General features: G+C 44.3%; 1 protein-coding gene across 4 annotated transcripts; it reads left to right on the forward strand.

Moving 5' to 3' along the window:
- Positions 1–1574: 1574 nt before the first annotated feature.
- RNF8 (ring finger protein 8) lies at positions 1575–22510 on the forward strand. 4 transcript variants are annotated; one of them, XR_012638884.1, is made up of 9 exons: positions 1575–1714; positions 6288–6416; positions 10885–11637; positions 13517–13579; positions 15726–15815; positions 17021–17128; positions 17946–18157; positions 19157–20213; positions 20306–20443. XR_012638884.1 is itself a non-coding variant. In XM_074949095.1 (8 exons), the coding sequence occupies exons 1-8, from the start codon at positions 1607–1609 to the stop codon at positions 20343–20345; spliced, it is 1503 nt and encodes a 500-aa protein (XP_074805196.1). In that variant the 5' UTR covers positions 1575–1606; the 3' UTR covers positions 20346–22510. The 4 variants fall into 4 exon arrangements, 2 of the variants coding, with proteins under 2 accessions (XP_074805196.1, XP_074805195.1); XR_012638885.1 differs by having other exon boundaries at positions 17946–18150; XM_074949095.1 differs by lacking the exon at positions 19157–20213 and having other exon boundaries at positions 20306–22510.
- Positions 22511–23519: the final 1009 nt, after the last annotated feature.

Here is a 23519-nt window from a genome sequence, read left to right on the forward strand (position 1 = left end):
CGGAGTTGGGGCCGGGGCACGAGCACCCAGCAACACCAACAAAAGTTGGCGCCTGCGCGGGCAGCGTACAGAGACCGCCTGTCTCCCACCAGGGGCCACAGGTATGTGCCGGCTGCTTCCGGAAGCAGTGTGGGCCCAAGGCAGGCAGGGAGCCTGCCTTAGCCCCGCTACGCTGCCAGACTTTTAGCGGCATAAAATCTCCCCTTTTGGTGTCAGTAGCCTCTGGGAGATAGGGCCTGATTCTGGGAGATTCTCAGTGAAACCGGGAGGGTTGACAACCCTAGTTCCCCTCTCTGATGAACCTGGACCCTTGAGCATTGTCCACCTGGCTCCTCTCTGACTGGCCTGGCAGCTGGTGGGTCTTACTTTTCCTTTAGCCTGTTGTTCAGTTCCACCAATTTGGGGCCCTGTGCATCATATATTTATTAACTTTTGCATGCTGGGGCCCAGGTTTCTTTTGTTGTGGACAACACTTTCCACATCTCCAATGTTCAATAATAATCAGCAGTGCTAACCCCGAGTCATGAATCAGACCCCCCAAAATAATGATTTTTTAAAAAAAAATGTTGGGGTCTTTTTCTTTGCCTTTGTCCTTGGTGACTTCACGATACCTTCATGTCTTGTTTTCAAAAATTTTTTTCCCTATTAGGACAGAAACTTATTTTTTTAAATGAAAGGTGAGATTCTCCCTTAATTCCTTGCTTCCAAGAGCTGACATTTTCAGAAAGACATCAAAATTTTGTGGGAGTTGTGATAAAATCACGAGAGTTGGCAATAGCAAATAAAGGAAGATTACAACCCGGAAAAAATCATGTTTCTGTGTCAAAATTGTACACCTACCACGTTACAGGTAATACCTCTGATCCCCATAAAGTGAAAAGACCCGAGGACATGTTTGACCTCTGTATCGTTCTTCAGGTTGTTTGTGTACTGACAATCCTCTGTGCAAGGGGTGATAGGGCTTTCACATGTGAAGCTCCCACCCGAGTTTACCGTACTGCCAGTACAGTCCGTGGGCCTATTCTGCTGGGCTTGGGTCAGCACGCTGCGTACACACGACAGAGCCGTGGTGGCCCCGGGGGGAGAGAGCCATGTAGCTTCCTCTCATAAACATGCAATGGGGGCTGGAGATCTGCTGGTTTTCTCCCGCTCAGTTCGTGGGCATCATGGCCCAGAGGATGAGCCCTGTAGGGTTGGGATCCACATCCTGTACCCTGGGGAGCAGGACATGTCAGCAGCCAGGCCGGGGTAGCTACGGTTTGAGCATCACTGACCCCTGCCTGCAACCTATGGCCCTAACTTGAGTCCGCGGGGCTGGGGGAGTGAAGCGCAGAGCAGCAGCTGGACGGGCTAGGCTCGCCGCTAAAGACGCTGGCCGCCGGAGTGAGTTCTGAGCACGCGCAGAACAGAGCCTGCCCCTTTAGAGTTACGGCTCTGGCATCGATTGACTGGGCTGCTGCGCCCGCGCAGGCGCCGTGGGTTTGGTGCCATCTTTGTTGTGGGTACCGAAGGCAAGCGAGCGTCCTGCCACCCGGAGTTGGATGGTGCCACTGTCCCCTTTAGCGATTGCTCCTGTCTGCTGCCGAGGCCGGACGGTGCAGGCGGGATGGCGGAGCGCGGCGGCTCCTCGCCCGCGGGGGGCTCCGGCCGGACCTGGTGCCTCAGGCGAGTGGGGATGAGCGGCCAGTGGCTCCTGCTGGAGAGCGGCGGCGAGGTGAGGCGGGGGGCTGATGAGCGGGGGGAGGCGGCTGGTGGCGGGATGTGGTGGGCGAGGAGGTGATGAGCAGGGGGAAGGGGTCTGTGGGCTGGTGAGGGGGGAGGGGGCAGTGAGGTGTGGGGGGGCTGAGGGCTCCCTGGTGTTCCCCATGTGCCCCAAAGCCACTGTTGAAATGGGGCCCTGAGCCCTGCAGGCCAGTGATTCTCAACCTTTCCCGACTCCTGTACCCCTTGCCGGAGTCTGATTTGTCTTGTGTTCCCCCAAGTTTCATCTCACTTAAAAGCTATTCGCTTACAGAATCAGACATAAAAATACAAAAGTGTCCCAGCACACGATTACTGAAACATGGCTTACTTTCTCATTTTTACCATATAATTATGAAATAAATAGACTGGAATTTAAATATTGTACTTACGTTTCAGTGTATAGTGTATATAGAGCAATGTAAACAAGTCATTGTGTGAAATTTTATGTTGTACTAATTTCGCTAATGCTTTTTGTATAGCCTGTTGTAAAACTAGATGAATATCTAGACGAGTTGATATAGCCCCAGGGGTATGTGTATCCCTGGTTGACTGCTGTAGAGGCAGCAGCCCTTGGGGTATGGGGCGAGGGTTGGTTGGTTTCCATTCCAGCCCTTGTCTCTTCGGTGGTGGGGGGCGAGGTCCAGTGGGTAGTGGTGAGTGCAAGCTCTTCCCACTCACTGGGGGAAGCCAGCTCTGCTTTACAGGCGGAGGGTCTCTTTGCTGACTAGGGCAGAAGTGTGGAAATCTTGACAGAGTGGTGGCAGCTTCCTCAGCCACCTCAGAGTTGCTTTTTAATGGTCGTCTGAATGAGTGAAAGTCTTCTCCAGAGGTGTTACAGGTCCTGCTAGGTGTTAGAGTCCTAGCAGAGAGTTTGTGACCTTTTGTTTCCTCTTGGACATCGAAAAGACCTAAAATGTTTGTGGGTGGTGATGGAGGGGAAGCAGAATTTTTTCTCTTCAGAGGTTCAGGGAACTGGAGTGGGGGCTTTCTCAATCTTTAATTGAAGGAATGAGATGCTGAAATTCTGACAGATTCCTTCCACCCTGCTGTTCACCAGATATATATTAAACAGAATGGAACAAAAAAACCAAAATAAGGCTTTAAGCAGTGAGTTAATTTCCCCTCTCAATACTAGAAAATCAGGATTAACAAGACATGAATTCCTAATGTAAGAAACAGGTGAGAATCCTCTGTAAAAATGAGTCTTTCTGATCTGTGCCTTACAGAAGCTAAAAAGGGTACAATAATCAGAAATGACTAATATAAAGTAGATACCGGTTAAGTAATTTATGTGTGGAGTAGTACTCAGGGCCTTGGAAAAGACATGACCAATACTGATGTATGCATGTGTAAGTTTTCACTTCCTTGAGGATCATGTGACTTTCTGCACAATTCTGGATTGTTTGGTAAATATGTGAAATGCCGGGTTGTGTTCTTTCATAGTTTCCAAGACCAGAAGGGACCATTGTAATATAGTCTGATCTCCTGTATAACACAGGTCATAGAACTTCCCCAAAATAATTCTCCCCCTCCCCCGTTTGAGAACCTCTGTGGTATACTGAAGAGCCTATTATTAAATATTTGTTTTCCATGTAGGTACCTACAGACTGTAATCAAGTCACCCGTTTACCTTCTCTTTGTTAAACTAAATAGATTGAGCTCCTTGAGTCTATCACTATAAGGAATCCTTTAATCATTCTTGTGTTTCTTCTGAATCCTTTCCAATTTATCAACATCCTTCTTGAACTGTGGACACGTATTCCAGCAGCAGTCATACCAGTATCAAATATAGAGGTAAAATAACCTCTACTACTTCCTGAGATTCCCGTTTATGCCACAAAAGGTCACTTTAACCCTTTTGGCCACAGCATTGCACTGAGAGCACATGTTCAGCTGACTATCCACTCTGACCTGCAAATCTTTTTGAGAATCACTGCTTCCCAGGATGAGGTCCCCCATGCTGTTAGTATGACCTACATTGTTTGTTTCTAGATGTATACCTTTACGTTTAGCTGTATTAAAACACACATTGTTTGCTTGTGTGCAGTTTACCAAGCAATCCAGATTGCTCTGAATCAGTGGCCTGTCCGCTCCCCCATTTTTAGTGTCATCACTTTATCAGTGATGATTTTGTGTTTCTTCCAGGTCACTGATAAAAATGTTAAATAGCATAGGGCCAAGAACCAATCCCTGTGGGACCCCACTAGAAACACCCTTTCAATGGTGATTCTCCATTTACAATTACATTTTGAGACCTATCTGCCAACTTTTAATCCCTTTAATGTGTGCCATATTTATTTTACATTGTTCTAGTTTTTTTAATCAAAATGTCATCTGTTATCAAATCTAAGTACAGTACATCAATGATGTTACCTTTATCTTGCTGCCTTTGCTATTAATTGTTGGACCACAATGGTATTTTTCATTTCTCAGCATGAACTTTCAAGTTGCATTGATGACTGTCTTTCAGCTGTGCCATACTCTTCAGGTAAATGATGACTCCTGTGAGAGTCACAGGGATTGGAGGAAATAACTAAACTGTTCAGATGCTTTGTTAAATTGACTTAGAGATTGAACATTGAAAAACTTCAGCCTCTCCCAAGTTAGAGGAACCACAACTCCTGCTCTCATTATTCACCAGGAAAATTCTCCCCTCCAAGTGAGCCTTCAATGTCTGAACTCCAGCTCAGTAAGAGATTCTAGCTGTCTCAAGTAAGATTGGAGAGTCATACTGCTATACATCAATGTCTCTGTAGATTCTTGACCAACCTAAAGGACTTTATGCAGCTAAAGCTTCTAAGATTGCTCACCTCAGTTCTGAACAAAGAAAATGTGAGGATGCTCACGTTTTCTGAAGCTTTTCAGAGACTTTTTACTAAGCGTTTGTCTACACTAGCACTTTACAGCACTGCAACTTTCTCACTCAGGAGTGTGAAAAAACACCCCCCTGAGCACTGCAAGTTTCAGTGCTGTAACCTGCCACTATAGACAGAGCACCAGCGCTGGGAGCCATGCCCCTTGTGGAGGTGGTTTTTTTTTTTCAGAGCGCTGGGAGAGCTCTCTCCCAGCACTCTGCTGTGACTACACAAGCCTCGTTGGCAGTGAAGATGTGCTCCAAGTATTCTAGCCAGAAGGCAGAAGAGGGTTGGTTGTTGGAGTACTCAGTTAAAGGAGATTTGTTATCGGTTAAATGCAGGGTGGATAAAAATCAATGTTTTTTTAAAAAAAAAAATAAAAAAAATCGATTTTTTTAAATTTGGATTTTTTTGATAAAATGCTTTTTGACGAAAAAACCTATCTAAAGATTATAGCTCAAAGATCTCTCATCATGGAATAGGGATTATAAATTCTAACTCTATAGTATGAGATAATATATTCATGTAATGTTTAAGAAAAGTTTTGTAAATGAGTTCCAATAGTTCATGGATTAGGGACCCAATCTTATGGGGTTCCATAGGCTTCTGTATAGATTATTTAGGTTAATCTTTCTATCTACTCAATGAGACTCAGTGCTCAGTCTAGAAGATACCATCACAGATGCTTAGTTTTGCGGTTCTCAGACTGTGGATTTGTGTCTCCAGAGATAACATGCTTGTTAACAGCAAAAATGTTTTTAAATATATAGAGGTGCAAAATAACAGACCTCAACCCTATTGTCCCCCTCCGTTTGTATACACAGAGTCAATCCCTTACCTCTCTCTAAGAGTGCAAAGTTTCAAAAAGTTCAGTGAATAGAAGATTGTTGGGGCGGAATAGATCTGGACAAGGAGAAGAAATCTGGAGATAAATGTGAGAAGGGAGGGACAGGCAGTAGAAAGAAAAGTGAAACTGTTTGAGCAGCATATTCCAGAAGTCTTGAGGTCTTTCTGAGTGTAGCCTTCATTGATTTGAGATCTACCAGACCAGTCTCTCACTAGAAGGGCAGACCTATAATGGCAGCAGTCCATAAAAGAGACCCAGTTTGGGAATATTTTAATTAAGTTCCCCTACCTGTGGGTAAGACAGGCATGCGTGCAAAATTCAAACAGTGCAACAAAGAAATGCAAGGCCTGGTTGCCCGAAGGAAACAACATCATGCGGAGTGTTCCTTCTCAGGAGGAAGCTGTGTTGAAGATGATGAAAGGAAGATGTCTGAACATGCAAGATCTTCACCCAACAGGAATGCACTTTTATGTAGAAATCCATGATTAAATCAAGTCTTCCTGACTAGTGATTTAAATCATGATTTAAATCACATCCACCCTGGTTAAATGGACACAAATGTTCCCCACTCCTAAAACACCAGTGTGCGTCAGGCTTTTTCAAGGCTTCCCCCTAGCTTTTGACTCTTGGATTTAAACATGAAGTTATGTCACATTCAGTAAAAGTTATAAATAGTAACCACTTGTGTGGTTAGTGTTAAACTTACTACTTTGAACCCCAGTAGAAACTACTGTACAAAGCTAATTCATACCATGTGTTTATTTTACTGTATTTAAAATCAAAGCAGATCACTCTTTCTTTATTGTTGCTGATGGTGACTGTTAAACTGTTTTTATCTTTAGGTAACTATAGGCCGAGGATTTGGTCTCACCTACCAGCTGGTCTCAAAAACCTGCCCACTGATGATCTCTCGTTACCACTGTGTTTTCAAGCAGAATGCACAAGGCCAGTGGACAGTTACAGACAACAAGGTACTGAGATTGAAGGAGTTTTAATTGCACTGAGAGATATTGAAGATGACTTCCCATTTGGGAGCTGTGTCTGAGTAGCTGCGGGGTCATAGTTATGAAGTACAGGTAACCTTGAGTCATGCTGTAATATAGTCTAACTTGGGTAAAAGACCTATGGGAACATTTGCTTCTAGTTGTGCACCCTGAATCTGGAACTTCATCCTAGCTGAGACCCAGAATGCAGTGTGAGGCTTATTCATGTCTGACTACAAGGGATACTTCCTGCTTTTAGCTTCTTCTCTTTAATAGAGCACTTTAATGCTATCGGATAGTGAAATGCTGTGGGGAGTATTGGTCCTAAGAGCCTATCTGTGAACTTTGTATTGCTGTGCAAAGAATAACTATGAAGGCTGGCATTCTTAAAAAGGATATTGCTCTTGCAATGTTAATTAAATGACAAACTGGTGCCAGTTATTGTAGTGGCACAACTATAATTTAGTTTTAATAAACTGAAGTTGGGGATGGTTTTCTGATCATGAAACTGGCTTTTGATTCCATTGGTTGACATGAAACGCATCTTCATCATTTGGCTAGAGTAAAGAATTGAGATTCAAGTTCTAAAATGCCTACTATCTCATTTGCTGACAATGGCAAGTTGCTTGCCCCTTTAATTCAAGTCCCTTTCCCCACACTTTCCTTCAGGCTGGAAAATTATTAAAGTCAGGAAGCTGAGTGAAAACCAGTTAGATGTAACATTTGGAATGTTCTATAGTACAAGTTGACTTATAAAGGATTCAGTTGTAAGGCCAAGAATAGGTGGAGGGACTAGAAGACGTACAATGAGCGTTATTAAAATCTCAACCTTGTTTGTTTTGATGCACACAATACAAAGTGCATAGCCAAGACTCTAAATGCTTTGTATTTTTAATATGAAAAAAACCCCCAGAAAATAACCAATCTCCCATCTACAAATACTAGCTCCAAGAATCCCTCCCTCCCTGAGAGCCAGGAAAAGAGGTGGGCTCTACAGCATGCCCTAATAGTCAACAGATTCCAGTTATTTTGGAGGTGAAATGCGGTGAGAGGAGTAAATTTTAAATGGAAAGATCCCTCATGCCCTATCAGCAGCCCCCTGTCTCCTGCACACAGCCCCAAGTAGCAGCAGTGTTGTACTTTGAATAGAAGATTAGTTACTACAGTCATTGCAGAGTGACTTGTGTGCACCCACTGGAGACAGTAAGGGAGAGGAGATGTGCTGACCCCAATCATCTGTTCATATGCACCTTCTCACCATTTTAGCTGTAGTTCTCCTTCCACAGAAGTAAATTTCACACTTTTCTTGGAAGGAAAAATAGAGACGAGAAATAGGCTAGATCCCTATAAAAGTAAACTAAAAATAAAAGGTATTAACTTTTTCTTTCCTATACTTGAGACCTTCTGTTTTTACATTTGCTGTTTAAAATTCTTCCGGGTGAACAATGTGTTGTCTGTGATGGCAGCTCCACCTCTGTTCTTTTTGTCCACAAAGGCAAGAAAATACACGGTGAAGGATCAAAGCTCCAGTTCTTGTTCTGGGGCTAGGGTAACTGAGAGCTTCTAGATGATCCGGATGTTGAGGTTGTATATCTAACTGCATTGTGATGCTTCACTTTGTTCTCTCTCAATAGTTTCTCAGTCAGAGGGCATTCTTTAACTATGCTCATTCTGTTTCTGAGAGTGTTGAAATGTACCCCTTAGCTGGCTTGTAGTACATCAGAGTAGAAAAGGCCTTGCTGAGTCCTGCAGTCAGTTGCCTTGAAATATTTGTACAATACTGCACTACTGATCTCCAAACTTTCCTACAAGTTAGGGCTGGAAGAGACCTTCTAAATCTGTGGTGTCCAATCTTTCTGGGGGGTACCAGTCATCCACAGCAATACCATTGGCTATACCAACCTCTCTTTCATTGGGGCAACAGAGGTTCCTTGTTAAGCTAGGTAGAGGTGTCTACCATACCAGTCACGTAAATCTGAAGTTCTAGTCCTGAAGTATATAGCAGTGGTTGGAAACCATTGTGCTAAGTAATCAAATGTTACCAGTGATGAGCTGCCAAAATCTTAACAAGGGGTGGCCTCCTCACCCCACGAGGGGGTTGTGGCCTGCTTCCGCCCCCGGGACTCCTGCCCCAGCCAACCCCCGTGTTCCTTGACACCCCCCCCTCCCTGGGACCCCTGCCCCATCCAGCCCCCTCCCCTGTCCCCTGACTGCCCCTGGAACCGGGCAGGAGGGTCTCGTGGGCCACCGAAGTGGGTGCCCATCCCACCCCGCCCATAAGAACCAGAGGGACCTGCCGGGGGGCGAGGTGGGGAGTTCCGGCGGTGCTTACCTGGGGCAGGTCCTGGGAAGCATCTGGCAGGGGCGGCTCCCGGGAAGCATCTGGCAGGTCCCTCTGGTTCCTAGGAGCGGGGTAGTGTAGCGAGGGGGGGAGCAGCGGGAGCGGCCGCTCCCCCCACTGATCACATCAAAAGTGGCGCCTTAGGTGCCAACTCTGTGGGTGCTCCGGGGCTGGAGAACCCATGGGGAAAATTTGGTGGGTGCAGAGCACCCACTGGCAGCTCCCTGCCCAGCCCTAGGACACCTCCGCTCCGCCTCTGCCCCTGAGTTACACTCTGCCCACCCCCCCACCCCCACCCCTGGCTTCCCGTGAATCAGCTGTTTGCACGGGAAGCCTGGGAGGGCTGAGAAGCAAGCAGCGGCTTTGCACTCAGGCCCAGGGAGGTGGAGGTGAGCTGGGGCAGGGAGCGGTTCCCCTGCGCTCCCCCCCCGCCCCCCCCCCCCCCAGTTACCTGCTGCTGCGCAGGCAGCCCTCCTCGCACCCCCCCGCCCCAGCTCACCTCCACTGTTCCTCCTTGGGCCTGAGTGCGAAGCCGCCACCTGCTTCTCAGCCCTCCCAGGCTTCCCGCACGAACAGCTGATTCGCGGGAAGCCGGGGGGGGGGGGCGGAGAAGCAGAGTGGGGTGGAGCATAACTCGGGGGCGGAGGCGGAGCGGAGGTGAGCTGGGGCTGGTGGCGGGGAGGGGAGCTGCCAGTGGGTGCTCTGCACCCACCAAATTTTCCCTGTGGGTGCTCCAGGCCCGGAGCACCCACGGAGTCGGCACCTAAGGTGCCACTTTTGATGTGATCAGTGGGGGGAGTGGCCGGTTGTTAAATTTAGAAGCCCTTTTAGAACCGATTGTCCCTCGCTGGACAACCAGTCCTAAAAGGGCTTCTAAATTTAACAACCGATTCCAGCGAACCGGTGCAAACCGGCTCCAGCTCACCACTGAATGTAACCCCTTGCTGCACCTGCTGCATGTTATCATCTCTACTGTTCCCTCAAGCTTGTTATCATATTTCTTTGGGATACTTCCATTGCTGATGACACTACAGTCTGTACTGAGCACAATTCAATTCTCAACTTGTTCTTATTGTTAGGAAGTTTTTCCTCTCTTGGTGTCTAATCTAACATAGCCCTCTTTTTAGTATAAAACCATTGCTATGTTATACATCTTCTCGTATGTCTTCTCTTTCCTTTTGTGTTTCTCTACTTTTGTACAGAGCTGGTTTACGTTTTCCCCTCTGCTTTCTTTTTGTATGAATTTAGTCCCTTTAACCTTCTTTCTTTGTAGCCTGTTCTTGAACTCTTTGGTGACATGCCCAAATAAGTGTTCTTGACAAATCATTCCAGTGTGTCATAGATCTCTGTTGCAGAGTCTTTCCTAGGGGCTAGCTCAAGCATTTCCCATTAAGCTTCAGACCATTGTTTCTTCTTTAAACCACCATAGATAGTTCCTTCCTTTTCTTCCATGTGGTTGCCTAAATCAATTTTATTCTTAAGAGTTGTAGAAGGAAACCCTTACTAGTGGTATAACTAAATTTCTCTCTCTCACACATACACACGAAAAAGGGACACTGACTCAGTTGTTCGAGTAGTGCAAAAGCTAGTTAGACAATTTGTTGAATTGTCTTTGAAATATTCTTTCTGAAAAGGGAGGCTTTGTTTGCAGCAACCAAATGTACCTTGTGGAGGAGTTAACTTAAATGTACATTGATAAGTTTTGTTTCAGAGTAGCAGCCGTGTTAGTCTGTATCCGCAAAAAGAACAGGAGAACTTGTGGCACTGTAGAGACTAACAAATTTAGAGCATAAGCTTTCGTGAGCTGGGTCATTACACATATTGAATCTATTTCCTTAAGTTAAGTATCCTCACACCTTCTTGTCAACTGTCTAAATGGGCCATCTTGATTATCACTACAAAAGTTTTTTTTTCTCCTGCTGATAATAGCTCATCTTAACTAATTAGCCTCTCACAGTTTGCATGGTAACTTCCAACTTATCTGTCTATCTGTCTTACTATATGTTCCATTCTGTGCATCCGATGAAGTGAAAGCTTATACTCTAATAAATTTGTTAGTCTCTAAGGTGCCTCAAGTACTCCTGATAAGTTTTGCTGATTTCTGTTTGTTTTCAGAGTTTAAATGGTGTTTGGTTGAATAAGGAACGTCTTGATCCCTCAAAGGCCTATCCAATAGGTGAAGGAGATCATATTCAACTAGGAGTGCCTTTGGATAACAAAGAAACTGCTGAATATGAATATGAAGTGATTAAGGAAGAATGGGAGAAAGTTAGTCCATTTTTAGCCCCGAGGAATGACCAACTGATGGGGAAACCTAAGGGTGCAAGAACTAAACGTAAACTTAGTTTGGAGGAATCAGAGGCATCTGGAGTAGAAGGCCCTTCGAATTCAAGATCTAAAAGGGACAGAGTGTCCAGCGATAGTGAACCTTTGGGTATATCATGGGGGAGGGCAGAACTGGCCAAACAGCCAACAGAAAACATGGATGTCAAGCTACCTTCTCCTGGACCAAGCATGGAGGAGGATAAAGCTACAGTGTATTGTAATCCTATGAACTCTGAGAAAGCTATATCTCTTAGCCATAAGGACCAGAATGCCTCTAGCCTGGCACAGTCTTGGACTGGTTTGGAAATGCTGAGGAAAACCCTGGGAAATATAATGAGGCTGAAAGTCAAGGTGGACGAGAAGCAGACAGCTGTTTTGAGTGTGAAGAAGAGCAGGAAGTCTGGCCAAAAAGAGATCAGGGTGATGGAGCAGGAGCTGCAGGAATTGCAGGACCAGTTGTGCACTGAACAGGAACATCAGCAGCAGAGGGTGCAACAACTGGAGAAGATATTCTATGAGGAGCAGCAGCAGCAGCTTCTGGAGGTATGCACATTTGTATGGAAATTTTCATCCATTCCAAAGTATGCCACTTCCAAACATACAGACCTAGAGAATGGGTAGAAACAAGAGGGGCTTGACTAGGCAAGAGATTAGTAATGGGGTTTAACCTCAAAGGCAGGTTCAGCACAAATTGATAGTAAAAAGCATTATTGCCATTTGAAAGCTGAATAGTCTGTGTGAAATGAATATTGTTTCTGTGTTCTCCCTTGTGGTTGTAGAGAGGACAAGGACTGAATGGGCGTTGAGACTGAACTCCTCTTCTACCTCTAGACATAGGTTACCAGGTCAAGACTGAGTTGCATTGGAAGCCCTTTCCCATTCAAGCAGGAGAATCAGTGGGCACTGCTACTCCATTGACCCAGATTGCCCTTCCTGCATTTTATTCATTAGACAATTTCCTTACCTGTAAATACGGTTTCCTTCACAAAGTGCTCAATCTGGAAGTTTTACAGGCCTGTATACATTCATGCAGATAAGTAACTAGCTGTCAGATTTAAAAAAAAAAAAAAAAAAAAAAAGTTTTGGTCTCTGTCTCTCTGTACTTGAGTTTGTTAACAAGTATGTTTGAAAGCAAGAGAGAATCCAACTGAAAGTGGATTGGTCATTCTGCCTAGTAATTGGGAACACCCAGGAAAACCTATTGGTCCAGATAATTGAACACTTCATTGTAGAAACCTTGCATACAGGAAGACAGATGATTCTCTCTCTCTCTTCCCATGCTGGAGGAGGGATCCAAAGCAGCGGTGGGAGTTGTCTATAGTAATTAATCTCTTTAGATGTTCCCAAATGGAGTTAAAACATTTCCATTTCCCCACTCACAGCCTATTACTTCCCTTTCTCTGCCTTATGAACATTCTAGTCCCATTAAAGCTAAAATAACTTGGAGATGTTTCAGATATTTAATACCGAAGGATATTGTCTACAAAGAGTTATAATGTGTGAGTTTAAATGGCTCTGATCATTCAAGAGCCTGGGAAGCACTGAATGTGAGATATTTCTTAGGTTTGCTTTACACTGGCGACACTTCCTTAATTAATCTGTTTCGAACATGAGAGAAAACAGGAGTTTCTCTTTCTCCCTGTTCCTCTAGCCCAGGGGTCTCAAACACATGGCGGCCCGTGGAGTTATTTGCTGCGGTCCGCCAAGCTCCCCACCCCATCCCCCCAGTGTTCTTTCCTGCGGCCGCCAAGCTCCCCTCATCCCCCGCCCCCAGCGCGTCGGGTCCCTGCTCCTCCACCTACCTCCAGGCACTTAGCTCTTTCCACGAGGGAGGGGGAGGAGCCAGGAGCTGCGTGCTCAGGGGAGGAGGCGGAGAAGAGGCGGGGCAGGGGCAGGGGCAGGGATTTGGGGAAGAGATTGGAATAGGGGCAGGGAGGGGTGGAGTTGGGGTGGGGTGGGGACTTTGGGGAAGGGGTTGGAATGGGGGCAGGGAAGAGGTGGCAAGAGGCAGGGCCTCATGGAAGGGGTGGAGTGCGGGTGGGGCCAGGGGCAGAGGGGTGGGCTTTTATATCTTTGTATGAAAAAGTGTCAGTGATGTGGCCCTTGGGCCAATGTACTCGTCCTCATGTGGCCCTCGTGGTGATTTGAGTTTGAGATCCCTGCTCTAGCCCAAAGGTAGTCAATTGGCAGACTGTGGGCCAAAGCCGGACTGCCAGACACTTTTGAATGGACCCCAAAATCTTTTTATTTACTTATCTTTTTTTTTTTATTCTTCTTCTTTTCTCTGGAGTCTGGACCTTGACCATATCTTGACAAAAATAATTAACTAGCTGTTCCTGACCTCTTTATATTGCTTAGTTTGGTTCCATAATTGTTTTTCTTCCCCCCAGCAAAACTCTCCTTTTGTGTCTTATTTTTTCAGGGAGTGAAGAAGCAGCAAGGGGAAGAGAATCTGAAGGAGCAACTGGCCCAGGTTCTGCAGGAGGTAATTTACTACAAAGCTCGGCGTGGTCCAGCTGTGTAATGTGGGGAATGCCTAAACTTTGCCTGCTATTCCGGCAACTGGCCAGGAGCCCTAGGACTGTCCCTCAGGAACAGATTGCAACTGCTTTTCATCTCTGTGATATCGGTGACAAGTTCCACACTCCATGATAATTGGCAAACAGAAATACTGTGGAAAAAGAGCAAAAATACACTAAATACAATCTAAAAGCTTTAGGTAGCTGCAATGAATATTTAACTTCTCAGTTGGCTGAACCTTTGCTAACTGGCTTTTTATAAGCTAGCTGTCACATCTCTGGCTGCTGCTTTCTTTTTTCTAAATCAGCTTTTATTGGCACATGTCATGGTATTTCCATGCAGTGTTGTTGTAGGATATTAGACAGGCAAATTGGCTGAGGTAATATCTTTTATTGGACCAACTTCTGTTGGTGAGTGACAAGGTTTTGTGCTACACAGAGTTCTTCAGGTCTGGGAAAGGTATTAAGGCTTGATCTATACTACAGAGTTAGGCCGATATAAGCTACCTTATGTCGACCTAACTATGTCAGGCTATGTCTTCACTGGCAAGTTTTTGTGCCCCCCCCATTCTCCCCTTCAGTCGCTGGAAAAGCTCCGGGTGAGGATGCGCACCACCGACACAGGGAGGGTAGTGTGGACATCAGCCACCGCAGTAATTACTGTGGTGGCTGTAAGTTGACCTAACATACCTTGATTTAAGATTGTAGTGTAGACGTGCCCTGAGAGTGTCACAGCTAAATACAAGATGAACAGATAGTTTAGCATAAATAGTTAGCACATATTTGATGGGACCATTCAAGGTGAAGTGGCCCATTAACACCCCTTTAGTCATAGGACAAAAAGTGAGATTAGTGGGTTACAGATTGTTGTAATAAACCATCAGTCCAGTGTCTTTATTAAGGGTTTTAGGTTTATTTATATTTATACTTATATTTATATTTTTTCTAGAATGACCAAAATACAAGAACTTTGTTCATCTGTTTTTGTGTTTAAATACCAAAGTAAATTAATGTGAATGGGACAGCTCTTGTGTCTCCATTGCTCCTTGTCCTGGGATCTAAGCAGGCAGCACCATCTGCTCCTCCCTGAAAGGAGCCCAGGTTTTTTGTTAGGCTCAGAGCCTAATTAGGTTAAGGCCTAGTCTACATTAGAAGCGCTACTTAGGCGCCGCTGCAGTGCGTCTGGTGAAGATGCTCTTTGCCGATGGGAGAGCTCTCCTGTCAGCATAACAACTCCACCTCTGTGACAGGCGGTAGCTATATTGGTGGGAGAAACTCTCTGGCCAGCATAGCGCTGTCCACACCAGCTCTTGGATGTGGTTTATTCACATCCCTGAGCGACATAAGTTATACAGAAGTAAGTGTTAGTGTAGACAAGGCCTGAGGTATGGATAAGAAGCTAACTAGGGCTATCCTGATTACCCTCAGCCCAAGGAGACACTCCCACTGGGAGTTGGAAAACCCTGGAACCTCTTGGGATTTAACCCCCAAATTCTTATGTCACTACCTGATAAGATAAGAACGGCCGTACTGGGTCAGACCAAAGGTCCATCTAGCCCAGTATCCTGTCTTCCAACAGCGGCCAATGCCAGGTGCCCCAGAGGGAATGAACAGAATAGGTAATAATCAAGTGATCCATCCCCTGTCACGCATTCCCAGCTTCTGGCAAACAGAGGCTAGGGACACCATTCCTGCACATCCTGGTGTAGTGAGGCACAACTGGGGTATGATTTATATCTCCCCAGAAATGTACTTCTGATAAACTGGGTTTGTATTTTCTGACCTACACTGAATCCAGTGACTAACCCATCTATTGATGTATTATATAAGGGTATTACCCTTTTTAACTGAGAGTCTGTTTGCTTAGTGCTTGAGTTTTTTCCAGTTGTGTGTTACCGTGTGGACTACATTTTACTTGCTTATAGAAGACTGATCCTTTTGATTCCTCATCTAAAGAAGTAATTGGAGTCCTTAAGCCCCTAGGAGTTGGGCTCATGTTGCATTGATTCAGTAAAAAATTGGCAAAAATCAGTGAGTGATCAGGATGGTAGGGAGCATGTATGTTTCATTGGGGCAAGTTATGAGAATCTCTCTGGATTTATATTTTCACAGCATCGTGCCCTGATGGATGAGCTGAGCCGTAGCAAGAAGGATTTTGAAGAGATCATTCAAGCTAAGAATAAAGAGTTGGAAGCGACTAAGGTACTGAACTGAAATTGATTTTTCTGTTATGTTCATTAGAGCAGCACAATTTGCTGCCATGGAGGAAATAGGTTGTTCAGTACTTTCCTTAGAGCTTCCGATTGCCTGGAGCAGTGGAAATCTTGTATGTTGAGGAGGTGACTGGCTTGCTTTCCGGATGACAGGGAAAAGATGCCTTGTTTTGACAGTCCCCTACATGGAGTGGCACTGTGAATAGGCATCAGTGGAGGAAGCTCAAACTCAAAGAGAGAGTGCAGAGCAGAGAAACGTGGCACAATGTGCAGGAGCAGTGGCCCAATCTTCCCTCCCTCAAAAAAAGCCCTACCAAACTGAGTGAGTTTGAAAACTAGTGTTTCACTTTCTGTTAAAGTTCATACAACTAAAACTGCATCAAGCTTCTATCTGGGACTGAAAACAGCAAAGGAATTGACTGAATTAAGGCATGTCTCCTCCTGCACTAGGGCATGATGGAAAGCAATCAAGACAGCTCTCTATTGTGCCTACTCTAGGAGGACATGGCATCTCCCATCTTTGGCTGCATTTCCTTTGACTTTCGGTTCCTTCAGAACCTTAAAATTGTTTTAAATGTAGCTTTGGTTGTGACTTTCTCCATTTTACTTAGGAAGTAGACCAGATGCCTAGTATACCTTGGTGACTAGCAACCTGTTACATTTCACTCTACATCACTATATGAGACCAAGGAAGCATCTTAAATTCCCAAGCATCTACTTGTTTTTTTGCACTCCTCCATTTGAACCGTTTTGGCTGAACAGATACTTTCTATTCCTGCTGCTACAATAGTTCTTCTGACCTTAGACCTTTTATGCCGAGTTCATCCTGCGGTGAATTTTTGCTTCAAGGAAATATCCTTTAAGTAGTTAGGAAAGATCTGGAAGATATTCTGGAAAGCCTGACTCAGCTTGTACCTTCTTCACAAAAGTAGGACGTCAGTAATTGTTGAAACTATGTATTGTAACAACTATCTCTGCAGTGTCTGGGATTGTTCTCTGTACTGCTGTGGTTGCTGATTTGAAACCCCTTTCTTGTCCTCTCCATATAGAAAGAATGCAGACCTGAAACAAGAAAACCCTGGGATTGTGTGCTGTATCTGTCTCTTTCCTCCACTGCTCCTGCACCCCATCTCCTGCCCTTATTTAGTAAACCCTTTGCTCCTCAGCAGGTGACCATGTGTGTCTTCCTTACAGGAGGAGAAGGAGAAGGCGAGAGCGCAAAAGGAGGAGGTTTTGAGTCAGATGAATGATGTACTGGAGAATGAGCTGCAATGTACAATCTGTTCTGAACACTTTATTGAGGTACAGTAACTGACATGGCTTTGTTCAGAAGGGAAAGGATTTAAGAAGCTTTTATTTTCAAAAGTCAAAGCAAAGTTTTTGTTGTTGTTGTTTTTAAGTTTCTTCTCTTTAGATCTAGGAAATTATTCACACTGACGCAGATTTTTGTGTTTTGCTCCCCTTGCTGAGTATTGTCACTTTCTATTGTCAGTTATACCTACCCAATTACATTGAATTAACTGGGGTTGCATGGCTATAACTAAGGGTAGAATTTGACTCCCCTTCAGTAATCCTAGAAGGGACACTCAACTCAGATTAGGCCTGAAATGTAGGCTATTAAAGCATGAATAGAAATGTTTATTTTCATTTCAGTGGGTCATTTAGAAATTCCTTCTTAGCAGTGGAAACCTGAACACAATGACCTTGTTCTGGTGTCTGAGAATCAGAAAATTAAACTCCATCTAGTTTCACTATGGAGTGGTGCCTCAGGAAATATGCTTTAAATTGAAAGCATGGTCTAGTGTTTAAGGCTCAGGACTGGAATTTTGAAGTTCTTGGTTCTCTTCCGAGTGCGCCACAGATTTTCTGTAATCTTGGGTGAGTTACTTCATTTACCAGTTTTTCCATCTGAAAAATAGGGATAATCTCTATGTACCTTGTCTTGTAAGGATTGGTGGTTTCATAAGTACTGTGTGATCCTTAGACAGCAGGTACTAAAGAAGGGCACTAATATTTTCTCTAAGGGGAAATGCCCATATGATGTTTTGCTAGTTTCACAGGCTTTTTTTTTATCCCAATCTCAGTGCTCTGATGGTGTTCTTCCTCCTGACCTCCGCAGGCTGTCACTCTGAACTGTGCGCACAGCTTCTGCTCCTACTGCATCAATGAATGGATGAAACGTAAAGTGGAGTGTCCCATCTGCAGGCGGGAGATACAATCCAAGACGCGCTCCCTGGTTCTGGACAACTGCATTGACAGGATGGTAGAAAACTTGAACTTGGAGATGAAGGAGCACCGCCTGGCTCTCATCCGAGAGCGCAAAGGTGAGAGGTGGGTGGATGAGGTGTGACAAATGCTGTCTCTGTCTCCGTGTCTTTAACAGAACTTCCTTTGTCACCTGTATACCACAGGAATGCACTAGGAATGCACAGAGTCCTGGGAATGAACCTTTATTCCTGTATGAGGTTACGGCTGTGTCAATATTTCCAGTAGATTTTTCAGAGGTTAGGATGGGAAATCATTTCAGAATGTTACATAGCCAGATTGTTGCATTGTAAAATGGTTTGAGGAACTTTCTAGAGACTATATCGTATGAACCGTACTAATCAGGGAAGTGGGAAGATTTCACTACTAGAGGCTAAGCAGTATTAGTTTATTTGGTGATATTTTTAGTAAACTATCATTGCTCAGAGCAGGTCTTGAAAAATCTATCAAGTGACTTCTAGACAGTGGGTTAAACCGACTGGCTATAGGTCAATATGAAAGCTGAGTGGTGGGAGGGCTGGTTGGCAAGTTCCACGGGCAACATGCCAGGGAGAAGCGTGGCACCAGCACACAGTTACTGGATATTGTTTTCTAATCTGCTTTTTAGAGGAGTAATTTATAGTTGGCATTGGATGGGAGACCGCTGAAGATAACTGGAGTGCTGCATGTAGTGTTGCTGATTCAGCAGGTCTCACTCTTCCCTCTGAGTCAATATTGAATTTAGTGCCTCAGCATGATTGAGGCACAAAACCATGGTCCTGTCCACTTGTCGTTAAAACAAGAGTAGTAAGGGTGTGAAGCTTGATATCCTGCCAAAATTCCAATGTAGGTAACACCATTCTACATCCCTGTTCCAAATCTGTTTCTAGAGCACCCATCACTACTATCTATGTGCTGAAATACAGAATTTATTCTCCACTGCTCTTCCTAAAAATGGTTGTTGCTGTGTGCTGTTAAATCACTACTTGGTTCCCCTTTAGAGGTGGGTGCATGATCCCTTTTATGTATAATGTGTACAGCTCTTTGGGATCCATCCTAACGAAAGGTGCTTTTGAAATATTTCAGATCCTCCTTGGTGAAACAGAATGACATCACTAAACATTGTCAATGCTAACCTGAAAAAAACCACCTTTAGCCAAATCAGTCTGATTCCCTCAGAAAATGCTGCACTGCTCAGAGGCTTTCCAGCACTGCTTCATGGATTGCTTTCATCTCTGCAGAACTGACTCTGCTCAGGTGTAATAGCCTAATATGCACATCTGTAGAGTACACCAAATCAGCATTGAAGTGTCTTGTCGTGGAGTTAACGGTGACCAGATGAAATGGTGTCTTTATGGGAATCCACTTCATTCTCACGTACAGGAAATCAGTGGTTCTCAAATATTTTATCCTTTCCTCAGGCCCCACCTTCATGTGAGCCCGATACAGTGTTTAACTATTAATTGAATACTACGGCAAAGAAAGCGTTATAATAGCCTTTATTTTGACACATTTCAGTGAGATGGATGAGCTTGTTTCTATGCAGTGGTGGAAAGATTGGCTGAAACTGGAATGAGCTCCAGTTATACATGGATTCCAGAAGGGAACTGGCTGGGAGACAGGCTCAACAGGGAATGATTAGTTATATTTCAATAGTACCTAGGAACTCCAGTCAAAGATTAGGGCCTCTGCAAACAAGTAACAGCAGACAATCCCTGCCTCAGCAGGCCCATAGTTTCCAGAGGCTTGAATGGAGTCCTTGTTGTCCTCCGAAGTCTTTTGCTCCTTGATGCCCCTCTCTGACTTTGTTCCTTTTCACCCTCCTTACTCATAAGGCCCTGAGGTAGCCAGCTGCTGCAATCTCCTCTGGTGACTCCACATTGATTGGTACCAACAAGGGAGCATTTGGTTGGGTACCAACAGGGAGAGCATTAACAAGAGGTGAAGAGAATGTCTCCTTGCCCTCAGTGCTATTCCTGCAGCCCTGTTGGAACTGGAATACGCATACAAGAAATCAAAGAAAATCCCATTCATGTTGTTTTTTCAAGATTATAAATAGAAAAGACAAGCCCCACCCAGATGGTCTCCAGACCTACAGCTTGAAAAACTTGCTGTAAAGCGTACGGTGTGGCACTAAGAGGAGGTACTAAAGTTTCAAAGAGAATTCTAGCAATTAGCACTGACTGTAATCTAGCCACCAGCTAACTACAGTATCTGTGTATGTTTTGAATGCAGAGAAACAGGATGTCTTAGTGAACCCAGCCACGGACAGTGAGAGCAGTATCATTTCTTCTATCTATTCCATCTTGTCGATGAGCAGTTATGACAGTGATGACTTTGAGGAGGACTCTGACTACGATGATATCTATGATATCTATGGTATCTGAACTCCCATATCACAGATTGGATTGCCTGTAAGCCATGCAGAATCAACCCAAGTGTGCTTGGATCTACTGCTGTCAGAGGTGAATGGACTGGATGTTTGGAAAGATAGGCGTTGAACAGCCTGGAATTCGAGCTGCAGACGAAGAGTGCTTATCAGAGCACTGTTTTTGTTTTTAAATGAATGTATAATTTCTTGCCCTCTAAAGCATACAAACTGGAATTGTGGGGGTAAACTAATGCGTGTCATGCTAAGTATGTTTACATACCAACTTTGATTTCCATGATCACTTATGACCTGATCAGTAGAATAACGTCCTGGTTTCCCTGCATGCTCCACTGCTTGTCTGCTGGGTTGAATTACACCTATTCAAATGTTTGTCTGTTTCCTTTATTTCAGCTAGTGGAGAGAATGGATAGATATTTGAGCAGGCCTGCCATTCCATCCAGCAGATAGCAGAGGTACACCTAATACACCAGTACAGTGCCAGTTTAATATGGGTTTTCCTTGTGTGATTTTACATGACAGCTTGACTCATGCTTGTCTTTGTGTCGTTAAGCGGTAACACTTGGCTGACTGTACCTGTACCGTCCTTGGATCCTAGAGTGCTCAGTTCATTGTAGGTTGGGGTGCTGGGTCTCTGGCTACTCTGCCGATGTCACTTATTTTCTGTTAGGTAGAGATGGAGAAGACTGAATTACCCAAGTGTCAGCCTTAACCAGTGCTGTACTCTTGCTCGCAAAGCATCTTAGTCATTCTCTTTCCAGGCCTTTTCCTGCTTAAAGGAAGCGGGAAATGAGCACATCTAGGAACAATAACTTAAAAAACCTAGTCAGTCCCTGTCAGAAGCAGAGAGAACTTTTATCTCTTCAGAAGTGCTGCTGCTATTTGAGTTAATGGAATGTCCGGTGGTCCTGGTGGGGAGGTAGCATCTGTGGCAAAACACAAGGCAAGAAGGGAGAAAGTACTGTATCTACATATTTTTACTGTTTACAAAATGTTGCTGTTCAGCTGAGACATAACACTAGCCTTGCAGCAAAGAAAATCCTCACTGAAGAGCTGGTGAACAAATCTTGCCTCGTTTTTGCAAGCACCTGACTGTGAAGTTCTGTTTTCATTGGCCTATATACTTGAGTTAGTTTTGTTAGCTGAAAGGTACTGTTTGAGTGTGTGAGAGAAAAAAAACACATTTATCTGTAGTAGTATTTCTCTATCCATGTGTATGTATGTACCCGTTTCTGTATTTCTCCTGCTTCAAAGAAGAGAAATGTGAACGCACTTCTGCTGTTCTGCCTGCCACACCCAGAGACACAAACTTCATTCTGCTAATTACTTTTGACTTTAATGATAAAAATGGGTCCTGATCTCATTTTTATAGATCTGGTTGCTTAACGTTAAAAACATTTTCCCTTCTGATAGTCATAGCAGCCTTAGCATTTTACTGTTTTTATGAAGTTATTCCAAAAGACTCGTTCATTCAGGGAGTTGTATGATAAATCACACAGACCATTGTGCCCTGCATTCGTTGGGGCAGATAAGCCAACAATTTAATATAGTTAAAACACACAGCACCCTAACCCTGGGGATGTAGTATTTCTTAATTTAAACTATCCTGTGCTAAAGAAAGGACTCACTGCAGGAATGTGTGAAGGATGCTGCCATTCCATGAGGCAAGTGTGTCCTCCTGACATGATTTGTGTGATCAGGATTGTAACAGGGACAAAATGTCTGATCTGGGAACCAAGGTGCAGGTAACTGTCACCCTCCTTAAACTTCAGTATAAGGTTTCTCTCCTGCTGTGGAGGAGCCAACACTACCTTGAGGTTTTCTGCTCTCCTGTGCTCTTGACATTCAGTTCCTACATGCATATTCTCTTTAGAAGTGCTAGTCACTTGCGGGGGAGGAGTGTCGATAGAGGATTGGGAATGGTTGACACTAACCCAGGTCTCTCTGTGGAAGAAGGGGATCTGTTTCCATCTAACATGGGATAAACTCTTGGGAGCCCAAGGATTACAGATTTCTTCTATCTGATGTATTTTGCCATGTTGCTGTATTATTCTTTCTGCCTGTTTTATTTTTACTAAATATATTTATTTTGCTTCTTTGCTATTTCTGTCATTGTCTAATTATACCTGTTCCAAAACTTAAGTCAAAGAAATTAATTTCTCAGGGTGTCTGTGGGTGGTTTCTATTCTTCCCTAAAGCTAGTTAAAACCACAATGCAAGGAGGACTAGGATTAATGAAATCTGCTCACCTTCCAATACTGTCAGTAGTAGGTGCATTGGGTGTAGATGAGATGATGTGATAGACCAGGCCCAGGGAGGCATTGCTCACCTGCATGTACCCTTTATCAACAAAATAGCCCTTCACAACTGTAAATTTCCCCCCTTTAAAATTAAATGTGCTCTTTGCAAGGAGCAGAATAGCAGAAACACACTGAGGACAGACTATCCAAGGAACAACCATGTGAAAAGTGAGTTCTGCTAAGTAGGGTTACCTTAACGGGCACCACATTGTGACAGCAATATTTCAAATGGAGCAATAGTTGGCAGCTTCATGTATTTTGGGTTCTAAGGCACAAATAGAGTTCTTCGTCCAATAGATATTAGTAAAGCATGTAAAATAAGATTTACCTTATGGTGGTGACAGAATACATGGTCTGGTAAGTGAATGTCTACTGGAAAACAAGAGTAAGGCTAAAACCTGGCATCTTGCATTTAACCCTTTCCCAGTTTTAAGGTCCTTGGTAAGTAAGTCTTAGTCATCGACCTTGTTCCTGATGCAAGAACATAAGAACGGCCATAGTGGGTCAGAGCAATGGTCCATTTAGCCCTGTAACCTGTCTTCCGATAGTAGCTGGTGCCAGAAGCTTCAGAGGGAATGAGCGGAACATGGCAATTTGGAGTGATCAGTCCTCTGTCGTCCAGTCTCAGGTGCTGGCAGTCAGAGGTTTAGGGATACCCAGAGCATGGGGTTGCATCCCTGACCATCTTGGCAAATATCCAGTGTTGGACCTGTCCTCCATGAGTTTATCTAATTCTTTTTATGAACATAGTTATACTTTT

This window comes from Natator depressus, chromosome 3 (assembly GCF_965152275.1).
Source record: "Natator depressus isolate rNatDep1 chromosome 3, rNatDep2.hap1, whole genome shotgun sequence".
NCBI lineage: Eukaryota > Metazoa > Chordata > Testudines > Cheloniidae > Natator > Natator depressus.

Bases quoted from the DNA above. Each gene is read 5' to 3' on its own strand.
- RNF8 (XM_074949094.1), top strand. From the start codon at position 1,607: ATGGCGGAGCGCGGCGGCTCCTCGCCCGCGGGGGGCTCCGGCCGGACC. The intron at 13,580-15,725 runs GTAATTTACTAC...ATATTTTCACAG, and splicing joins TGGCCCAGGTTCTGCAGGAG to CATCGTGCCCTGATGGATGA. The intron at 15,816-17,020 runs GTACTGAACTGA...TCTTCCTTACAG, and splicing joins AAGAGTTGGAAGCGACTAAG to GAGGAGAAGGAGAAGGCGAG.